Source organism: Xiphophorus maculatus, chromosome 6 (assembly GCF_002775205.1).
Source record: "Xiphophorus maculatus strain JP 163 A chromosome 6, X_maculatus-5.0-male, whole genome shotgun sequence".
NCBI lineage: Eukaryota > Metazoa > Chordata > Actinopteri > Cyprinodontiformes > Poeciliidae > Xiphophorus > Xiphophorus maculatus.
Genome location: NC_036448.1, coordinates 13,916,551 through 13,927,233, shown reverse-complemented (window position 1 = coordinate 13,927,233; position 10,683 = coordinate 13,916,551). Strand labels below are relative to the sequence as shown.

Sequence of the window (10,683 nt, the reverse complement as noted above, 5' to 3'; positions counted from 1 at the left end):
AGCTCTAATGTGTGGCTCAACCCACTTTTTCACGTCAGGCTCTGGAGCAGATTTCTTCTTCTTTTTCCTGTCAGCTACTTACGTCATAGCTACGCAACCAATATGGCGACACAGTAACCCGGACGAGATGATTTCAACGCAAGCAAAATGAGGTGAGTTATAAATAAAAGAGTAGAAAAGCTTCTCTGGTGAGATGTGAAAAAAAAAAAACTAAACTCAACAGAGAGAAACATTTGCAACACACCGGACAAAGTTCACAGCATCAGCAGAGAAATATGAGCAGTCACGAAAACAAATAGCGAGAAATATTTTTCAAATCACTGCATGAGACTCTTGTTCCGAATGGCAGGACAACAAAGGAAAACAATTTTCTATATTCTATAATATAGCTCATGTATAGCTGTTTATTTTTTTAAATGTTACAAATAAACGTATTCTAAGTATATTTTTAAACGTTTTTTGGGTTTGTTGCCTGCAATGTCACTTGCAATGTGCAAGTGAAACAAGAGAGCTGCTGCTGCTGCATAAACCCCTGCTTTGTCTTTAGCATAGAAGGTGCTTTTGAATCAATACTTCTTTGTGTTGTTCGTCTGCTCTATATTCTACATAAACTAAATGTGTCCATTTTATTAGTAAATAAGACGAGCAAAATTCAGTGTAACAGTAGACCGTAAATCTACAGAGTATAATATCTACCTTATTGCAAACATCAGAATTTTCTTTGCTTGAAGACATTTTTTTTTTTTCCCCATAATGATACGTAGTTTCCTCTGGACGAAAAATGTATTTTGCCAAGTTTCAATTCCTTTTGTGAGATGAAAAGGGGTCAGGAAATTATGTTTGAAGTTGTGTACCGCACATGATCACCAATTAAAATTAAACTTAGCGTTCAGTTACTGCATTGCGTTTTTTCTAAAAAAACTCAGTTTATGTCTCCTCTTCTTTGCAGGCTTCAGCGTTGCTGCTTTGGAATTCGGCGAAAGTGTATCATTTTTCCACTCCTGCTGATCCTCTTGATCGGAGCAGCTTTGACGGCTCTGTTGCCCCCTTCCGAGGAGCATGGAGGTGTTGCTGGGGTCCTGGGAGTCCTGCGCAGAGCAGCGCCGCCAAAGGGAAACCCTGCTCAGGGTCAACCTGCAGATGCCCCAGAAGAGAAGTTTACCATCATCATCCAAACCTACAACCGCACCGACATTTTACTCAAACTCCTGAACCATTACCAGGCAGTGCCTCATCTTCAGATGATCATCATAGTTTGGAACAACGTCAGGGAGCAGACTCCGGCGAAGCTGTGGGAATCCCTGGGTCCTCATCCAGTCCCGGTGGTCTTTAAAGAACAGGCGAGCAACCAAATGCGCAACAGGCTACAACCGTTCTCTGAAATTGCCACCAATGGTCAGTGCATTTTTAACTTGCATCAGTTTGCAATGTGTAAAATATTCATAGATTTTATCTATTTATTTATTTTATTTCATTTTTTTTAAGCAGAGACGTGCCATTCAGCAGACAGGAGACCGGAATTAGACAATTTTTGCTTGATCAACTATTAAATTATTGGCAAGACAAACACCAAAAATCCTGAGTTTTTCCTGTATTTATTGTATAATAAAATTTTGAACTCAATCAACCAACCAACAGGATGCACTTTGAAGCACATTTTAAACAACGTGAAGGTTAGAGACATGTATAATTATATTCTTATATTTAGTAATTTTTGGTTGGATAGTAAACTACTAATTCTATCAAAGCACCTGGTGCACATTATTTTATTTTATGTTATAGCTCTTTATTAAAAAAAAGTGGAGTTGATCAATTGGAGACCTCAAAGAAAAATGGAATTGGATATCTGACAGGAATGGCTGATTGGTGCATCTCTACTTTTTATTTATTTTTTTGTCAATTTTTCCTAGTATTTGAGTTTTTTCTCTTTCGATCCCTTCTGATTCTTTTTCTCTCAACCATTTAGTTGTGTTAATGCTGGATGATGACACCCTTGTCAGTGTTCCTGACATCACTTTTGCTTTTTCTGTGTGGAAGGTAATCAGATTCATTGCCTATTAAATTAAAACAGCATTTCCAGTCTTACGACTGAGGCATTGTAAAGCAACTGTGTTACTATGTTAGTCATATAATTGAGCATTACATTTCTATATCTTGAAGCAATTCCCAGACCAAATAGTTGGATTTGTCCCTCGGAAACACGTCTCAACAGCTGGAGTTTACAGTTATGGCAGCTTTGAGCTGCAGAATCCGGAAGCGGCTGGAGGAGACATGTAAGTTGCCCTTGCATTTGTCTTCAGTTTGGGGTCCTTGCTGTGTTTGCTCTTACTTAGTTCTGCTCTCCCTGCAGGTATTCCATGGTTCTGATCGGTGCTGCCTTCTTCCATCAGCGCTACCTACAACTGTTCCAGGATCAGCCTAAAGAAGTACACGCCTTAGTTGACGAAACCCAAAACTGTGACGATATAGCTGTGAACTTTGCTGTTGCTCTGTATTTAAGAAAACACTCAAATTCAGGCACAGTCCACAGACCTGCAGGGATCTTTGTCAAGCCTGTGGACCTGCGCAACCTTGAGAAAGATGCCAGCAGTGGATATCAGGGAATGTGGCATCGTCCTGAGCACCTTCTCCAGAGATCGTACTGTTTGAACCGGCTGGCGCAGATCTATGGCTTCATGCCGCTCTGCTACTCCAACCTCATGGTTTCCCAGTTTGGTTTCCCAAGCTATGCCAATCACAAGAGTAGGGGATGAAGAAGTTACAAATGGATGATTTGGGTTAAAGTAAGAGATGAAACTGCTGAGGAGTTTGGTAAACTTGTTTGATTGGTTAACGCTCCTCATGCCATTCAGCCGATGCTTTTAGTCTCGTGTGATCCGAAGGTAGTTCTCATCGCAGGATAGTGATGACAACACAGACTAGTCAGATGTAAAAATTTATTCTTGATAGAATCACTTGCTGAGCTGCAATTATTCAAAGGGAATAGTAAGTTTAAAAACCTGAGAGTTATTCATATACAGGTATTTAGTTGTTTTTTTAAGAAATGAAATTTAATACAGGCCCAGAAAATTATTCATATGGTTTATTTTTTAACCTATTTCTAAATTATAGATAGAGAAAAGAAGTATTAAGATCCTAAGAAACAAAGAAGAAAATGTAAGTGCCAATTTAAGGACTGTCCTATTTGTGAAACGGTTAAAAACAATAAAATAATACTTTATTCATTCTTAATGAGTTCGCTTCACAGATTTATTCCCCGTCTCAATAATCAATGGACAAATCTTGATTGGTGTTACAGCAATCAGAAACTCCTTATGATTACTGAACAATAACTTTTTTTAAGTTTCTATCGCTATTTTTATGATTTACCTTTGGTGATGAGCTCCAAGTCTTTGAAGTTGGTGGGCCTCCTGTCTATCATCCTAATCATTCTACTTGCAAACACGATATCCAGGGAAGAAAAATGATTACCAAAAGTATGAAGAATTTTAGGCTGTAGCCATAAACTATATGTGCATATAGCAAATAGCAGCGTTACATTAAAAATGATTAAAGTCATCTTAATTACTCTAAAGGTGTAAAGTTGCTGCTCATCCTTAGTTGGGGCAAGTCACACAGAACATTAGGAAGATATTGTGTTGTAGAAATAGAGATAGCGAAATGTAAAAATAAATAAAATCAGGTTTACAAAAGAGGACAATTTGGTTGGTTGTTATAACTTGGACATCATTTTATGTTAAAATGTCTGCATTCTGTGATGGTAAAAAGAAAGTCCATCCTTTTCAGATTCTAAGATTTCACTTGTCAAAACATTGCAACATATATGTTGTTCTGACTTAGTCTTAAAACTGGGCAAATACCACTTCTGACAAATGACACTAAGACAGTATGCACAATGTAGCAAAAGGTCAAGTTAAATCTTGCAGTACAACAGTAGTTTGATTACCCAAAATCAAACATTATTTTTGTTCTCTGTCCACAAGATGGTTGTTGGCAGCATAATTAAAACAACACAGAACGAATATGGCCTCTAATAATAAATATGGCAGAACCGATCCAAAACGTTCATCTGTGCAAACAAATATAAATCACATTTGTTTCACAGGACTGGGCAGAACTATGGTTGGTAGTTCATAAACAAATCCAAACAATAAAAAAGTCCTGTGCATCAGAGATGACACTTTTCTATGTTCTTTTTTTAAACCCAGCAATGAGCTTTTTAAAACTTATATCAAAGCACTAGAATGAAACAAACTGTGGTACCCATGCTTTAGGAAGGAAGCACCTAGAATGCCAATATGGCCCCACTAAAACAAACTTTAACTCACTGTTGAAACTGAACAGATTAAATGTTTGCATATTTTAATATTTATTCATGAAACATAACAACCCACTTCAACAAATTGAAAACATCCAGATCTTTTCCATGACCAGAGAATTCCTGTTGGTAGAGAACTTCAGGGATCTTTAGGTAGGGTTACTTCTGTCCTCCACCACCACCTCTGACCTCAGGCCCACCGCCGGGCCTCGAGCCCTTGCCACCCTTAGAGCGAAGCTCATGCCACAGCTTCACAAGAGGCTCCCTCCTTCTCCAAATTAGTTTGTGACCATACGCCACATACCAGCTGTCAGACAAAACAGGGGATGGTTAAAACGAGACAGAAGGAGTAGATTTCCCTTCTCGGTGACATTTGCATCAATCAAAAAGCTAAATTTGATTGATGCAAATTAAAAGAAAGCCGAAAAGAGGGTTAAGGATCAGGGACTCACACTCCAAAGAGAGCTCCGCCAAGGTGAGCAGCATGATCAAACAGCCGCCATCCCAAGATGAGCCCCGCCGTATCTATGGCCACAAGTGCTTTGAGAGCCTAAGAACAAATAAAAACCAGATATTTAAAATTCGAAACAAGGCACTGCTGAATGCCGTGCATTCAGTCATGCGTACTTACACATTCACACATTCATACACGTGTTTGCTTTGTTCATGCACAGATTTAAATCTTTTTCCTGCAGCAAAAACACAATGTAGGAGTGACATTACACATTTAATGTAAGAAAAAGCAAACATCCAGAGACCTTTGACACACAGAGGATAGGATAACAGTAGAAACTGTGAAACGTACGTTTCCGGCAGTGAAAGTGACCATAGGAAGGAAGATAATGCCGAGCTTGGCCTCTGGTACTTTCGTACAGACTGCAGCGAGTACAGCCATGACAGCACCTGACTGTGAATAAAACAAAGTCATAGATCACGATCTTTTCACCGTTCATAATAAAATACTAAGTTAAAAACATTCTTACCGCCCCAAGTGATGGGTAGAATCGCCCGGTGGCGGTTTTACAAGCATAACTGACCATAGTAGATATCACGCCTGAAATTGCAAAAAAAACCAAAAACATATTTTTGCAATGTCTTAAAAAGATGAGAAAAGGGAATAGAATCTTGGACCAGAGTTCCAGTTCCAGTCAGAAGATAACATGATCATGAATATTAGTTTTTTGACTTAAATGATGCATTTGAAGTCTTCTTGTTTCTCATGGTAGAACAGCTAAACAGCACACACTTTCAGTCATTAAAAAAAAAAAGATATACAGTAAATGAAAACCAATTTTGTCCTTGGACATTGTCACATTTTAAACAATGGATATTAAAGGGCAATAGTTATACTTTTGTATCATCTAGTGGTTAGACTGGAAATTGCTGCTGCTTGAATACATCACACAGTAGCTAGAACAGTAATAATGACAAAAATATGAAAAATGTGCAAGACCAGGCTGCTGTTTGGTTCATAAAGTATTGGATCTTGAATGAGCTATGCGGCCTAATCTAAATCGACTATGCATATGAAAACCTTTGACTTGAGTCACAAAACTGTCAGAACATAAAAAATAAAATACCAGACTTACCTTTTCTACATAATTAGTGGATATTTTTCTCAGTAATATCAGGATTTTGTACAACTACAAAAAATTACATTATAAGAAGTAAGTAAATCTTATTTTGACTTAAGATCTTATCTTAGGTCAAAATAAAACTGCTCTATTGTTTTAATATTTGGCCAGTATTGATTCTGTCCTTTGCTCCACTTACCAGCTGAGAGGTAGACTGCAAGAAACTGTTCTTTGCCTAGGAGGGAGACGATACCGGAGGAAAACGTCCATAGGACATACATATTGGCCACCATGTGGATAATGGAGTAGTGGCTGAAGGAAGACAGAATCATGGGAAGGCACTGTGTTTCTGGGTAGGATAAAATAAAAAGACAAACAGCAGAGCATAGAAAACATTAACTCCTTACAGTTGTACTTGAGTTACTTTTAGCTTTCCTCAACAAACAACCATACTCACTGGAGGCTGGGTTGGATGTGAAGTACTTAATCATAGTTCTTTGCATCGCCGGGATCCTCCAGCAACATAGAACTGCAGCGTTTATAGCTATAATTCCTGGAAGATGTTAAGAAGAAATTGCATGACTTTTAAACCTTTGGAGACACGCTGACGTCCAAAATCGATGAGATCCAAAATATATCTGCTGTTAAAGTTACCAGTAGCAGTCCTCTGTCCCTCTGTAAGGCTTCTCCAGAAGTCATCTACCATGGACACCAGGAGGAGGAGCTGCCGCTGGAAGCTGGACAGTTGGTTCCACCAGTCGTGCCAGTACGCCATGTCCTGGGAACCCTCGTTAACAAAATGATGGGGAACTGACTCGAGCTGATTGTTAACTTGAACAGTTAGCAAAAGTTGAAAGTGATGGTAGACAGAGTAAAACAGTTTTGTAAAATCCTTACCATTACGAGTTTTTCTAACTCCTCTCCATCTTTTGCAATTTGAACTCTTGCTTTCAGAGTCTCATACTGCAAAATGGCCGCCCCACCAAAGGAACAACCTGCAAACTGGCAAGGAGTCAACCAACCAACCATCTTCTGTCCTACATATTATTTTAGCAACTATTTACAGATGTTGGCATTAAATCAAAGTTAACAGTCTTCTGATTTCATACACCAAATTCCCCCTGGCACATTCAGGAGATGTCCCCAAGTCATCTATAATTGCCCTGTGCTGTGTCTCTTGTGTTTCAAGAGAATAAAAAACGGATCTTCTTTTCTTACTACACTTCATATTCAGATTTAGTTATAATTCGGACATCAGCATACCCCTACTGTGAACATCAGTGGTCTAAAGAGCCTTGGCTGTTTGACTTTGCGAGGAGGTGGGGGTCCCGGTGGGCCAGCCTCGGGGGGTGACGTTTTGGTTTGTTGCTGGTTGACATTTCCCTTTTTGGTATCTGTCCTTTTAGCTTCCCGGCGGAACCCACTCCTCTGTTGCTGGTATGGGTTGAGCCTGTACCAAAAAACCCCCAAACAAGCAAAACCTTTTACATACGGCATCGGCTGGTATGAAGACATATTGAAGATTTAAAAAGTGAAGTGTTTAATAGGCTAAAGATTATTCCCTAATAACATTCATGTAGTTTGAAATCCTCTTGATAAGATGCAAGAGGAAGTGCTGGTTAGAAGTCACAGTCGGCTGGCTGTAAGTAAGTAAGTAAGGTACTACATTCTCCTTACACTTCCTATGCTTACAACATGAGAAATTTGGCTTTTTGGAAATATTTTCAGTCATGAAAACAATGGAGAGTCATAGTGTGGAAGAAACCTCACACATTACTCTATAAGGTAATACTATTCTTAAACTAATATTTGAACAACATGCCCTATTAGCTTACTACCTAAGAAAAATGGCCAACTAATAAACCAGCCATGTGAGTTATGTTTTTATTACTCTTAAAATAAATTATCTAATTTCAATCAACTGCACACAAAACAGAACCGAACAAACAAACAAAAAACAACAACAATAAAACCATTGGGTCCTGATGGCACTGAAAATGTTCATTTTGGCAACAAAACTGCCAGTTGTATGTCTAGTTAATAGCCAGGTGTTGCTGTTTGTTGACAGTCCCTAAGCACTCGTTGAAACAGCTGTGCCAAGTTTTGTTTCCAACCTCTACAAACCTACGGCCACGTACTCCATCCTTAACGTTTACGTACAGTATGAAAACCTAACAACTAAATGGCAAAATTTTAAATCCCCTCTGCTTACAAACACATGAAGTATTTAATGTGGGTTGCATAATGGGTTGCAGCGTGTGTGTACTCCAGCCCATTTAGCACAGCCTTAAACAAGCAACCGCAGTGGAATAACACTGGCCATCATCAGAAATTAATAATAATAACATAGTAATATATGTCGATGACACTGACAACCCCGGTTTCCTACCCCAAACAAAGTTAGCTGCATTTACAATGGCAGAAGGGTTAGGTAACTTAACATTACTAGACGAGAGGAAAACCTAGACACACACATCTCCTGCCAGGGTTAATCTTCTTCAGACAGAACCTGAACGCCGCTTTCACTGCTCACCTTGAGCATCTGGAAAAGGTAATTGGCGATCTATAGAACTCTGTTTTGCCCCATCTTGTGATAAATCCTCTGCACGCCATGATTGTTGTGACCTCCTGCTAGAAGCCCCTCCCCCTGTCAGACTCGAACTGATGCTGCCTTCACGGACGCTTGTAAAAAAGCGTCCATACAGCTCTGAAAAAAAGTAAGCGATCACTTAAAATGATCAGTTTCTCTGATTTTTCCTTTTTATAGTTATATGCTTGAGTAAAATAAACATTGTTTTGTTCTATGAACTACTGACAACATGTCTCCGAAATTCCAAGCAAAAATGTAGTATTTATTGGCAGAAAATAACAACAACAAAAAAGCTTTGAGACCTCAAATAATGCAAAGAAAACAAGTTCACATTTATTTAGAAACAACAATACTAATGTTTTGACTCCGGAAGAGTTCAGAGATCAATATTAGGTGGAATGACCATGAGGTTTTCAGTGCAGCGGGTCTCTTGATCCAGTGCTGTACAGTTTTATATCAATATAGTCTCCTTAGTTCATAGATATGAGTCTAGGGGTACTTTTATTTTGAAAACCTACGTTGTGACGCTCAGTGACGTTTCGCCTAAGTAGACATGCAAGTCAGCAGTATTTAAAAAAATCGTCTTTGCTGTTTTCTACATTATAATGGCAGTAAGGTATAGATTAACATTTACAACTTCAGTAATACGTCAAATTATTTTAGCAACGTTAGGAATCATTGTTTTTGTTTCAATTAAACCCGTTAGATCATGTTATCCATTTTATTTATTAATTCATTTAAATGGTTGCTATAAATTTGATACTGTGGCTTCAAAAGAATACATTTTCCATCATTTTGTTCGCAGGGCTTCCAGGATACACCTTACTAACTTATTACATGATTACCATAACATGTCAATGTTAAAATGCCTTCATCACGACTTGAATTCTTGTCAAATTAGCAACTCTTGTCACAAAGACAATGTCCTAAAACTTCAACATATTAGGGCTTGTTACCTTGTTATTAGTGAAATACTGCATGAGGCATCAATAAAGCTGAAGTCTTCCCATCCAAGTGAACAGCAACCAAACAGATGAAGGTCACTCAGACTGGTTGTGATCATGCAAAGATTTCGCCATTAGCTAGACATAGCCAGATTCAGACTACCGAGGCACTCATTCTTTCATTGTGCAGGGTTCTGATGAGAAGCTGAAGCTCTCTAAGCTTTAACTAGCTTAGAGAATATTTTTAATGTTCAAGCCTGTCAAAAACTTTTCTAAGAAGTTTAGTTTGCATGTTATCTTGTTTATGGTTTGTTTCAACGTTTCAGAAACGGTGGAATTTAGTTGTATTTATTCATAGGTTGATCAACTGTCAGTGCAACTAAGAGCTTATAACATTGGACTTGTTATGCTTTCATGTTTGTATCAGTTAATATTTTGTGGTTTTTGTTGCGGAATTCTTTATCTAATAAACCTTTAAATAATAGATGTTTTCGATTTTTATCTATAATCTTTGATAGTATGTAATTCAGTTACATGTTCAGTTACATGTTCTTTGTTTGAAATAAATGATAGTCAGCTAACTGATAAGGAGAATTTATAAAAAAAATTTATAATTTAATTTTCTAAAAAATTATTATTTTTTAATTTCATCCATACCAAGACCATTAGTCTTGGTATCAGACTAATCTAGATTAATCAATTAATGCAGTTTAATGAGGCGGGTCAAACCCACAAGTGTTTTTTTTAAATTTCATCCATATGTAGCCTACTGCCACATTCAAAAAATATAATGAATGCAAAACTTACGCCATGGGTGAACAGAAAAAAAACACACTATCTTGCATATAATAGCACCTAATAGTACCTTATCCTTTTTCTTATGCAGGTTTGTTGTGACACCTTTCAGAATGGTAGCAGTCTTGGCCAGTAGGTGGGCTGTATTGATGGCACTGGGAGCTCCTATTGGCATTTGGACAACTTCCACAAACTTCTTGCTTACTTGCCCACTGCCTCCAGAAATAGGTAAGAAAAAAGGTAGCATTTGCAGTGAGTAAGCTGCACTGCAGTGTCTGCAGAGCAGGGCTCAACTCCAATGCAAAATCTGCATAGCTGTATCGCTCCACACAGAATTGTTTAGAGAACTGCAGTGACAGAGGAGGGGGAAGAATTTACCAGTAGGAGCAATTCATCTTAACAGAATTAGACAGCACATCCCGCTCACAAATTTGAATACAATCTAATTTCCATAGCTAAACA

At 38.2% G+C, this 10,683-nt stretch overlaps 2 protein-coding genes across 2 annotated transcripts; one reads left to right on the top strand and one right to left on the bottom strand.

Moving 5' to 3' along the window:
- The first annotated feature begins 69 nt into the window (after positions 1-69).
- Positions 70-3,231, top strand: extl2 (exostosin like glycosyltransferase 2). The gene is made up of 5 exons (XM_005795983.2): positions 70-152; positions 950-1,395; positions 1,967-2,037; positions 2,161-2,273; positions 2,351-3,231. The coding sequence occupies exons 1-5, from the start codon at positions 148-150 to the stop codon at positions 2,751-2,753; spliced, it is 1,038 nt and encodes a 345-aa protein (XP_005796040.1). The 5' UTR covers positions 70-147; the 3' UTR covers positions 2,754-3,231.
- Positions 3,232-4,345: 1,114 nt separating this feature from the next.
- Positions 4,346-8,556, bottom strand: LOC102237666 (presenilins-associated rhomboid-like protein, mitochondrial). The gene is made up of 10 exons (XM_005796073.3): positions 8,426-8,556; positions 7,156-7,342; positions 6,790-6,894; positions 6,547-6,679; positions 6,350-6,445; positions 6,092-6,241; positions 5,302-5,372; positions 5,124-5,225; positions 4,771-4,868; positions 4,346-4,625 (listed from the first exon to the last, which is right to left on the bottom strand). Exons 1-10 carry the CDS (start codon positions 8,503-8,505, stop codon positions 4,478-4,480), a joined length of 1,170 nt encoding a protein of 389 aa, XP_005796130.2. The 5' UTR covers positions 8,506-8,556; the 3' UTR covers positions 4,346-4,477.
- Positions 8,557-10,683: the final 2,127 nt, after the last annotated feature.

What these genes read in the sequence shown, in the direction of transcription:
- extl2 (XM_005795983.2), top strand. An exon ending in TTGCTTTTTCTGTGTGGAAG is followed by an intron (nt 2,038 to 2,160) that starts GTAATCAGATTC and finishes TATATCTTGAAG; the next exon opens with CAATTCCCAGACCAAATAGT. An exon ending in GAAGCGGCTGGAGGAGACAT is followed by an intron (nt 2,274 to 2,350) that starts GTAAGTTGCCCT and finishes CTCTCCCTGCAG; the next exon opens with GTATTCCATGGTTCTGATCG.
- LOC102237666 (XM_005796073.3), bottom strand. Translation starts at nt 8,505, where the DNA reads ATGGCGTGCAGAGGATTTATCACAAGATGGGGCAAAACAGAGTTCTAT. An exon ending in CACATCCAACCCAGCCTCCA is followed by an intron (nt 6,242 to 6,349) that starts GTGAGTATGGTT and finishes TATCCTACCCAG; the next exon opens with AAACACAGTGCCTTCCCATG. An exon ending in TCTACCCATCACTTGGGGCG is followed by an intron (nt 5,226 to 5,301) that starts GTAAGAATGTTT and finishes TTTTATTCACAG; the next exon opens with TCAGGTGCTGTCATGGCTGT.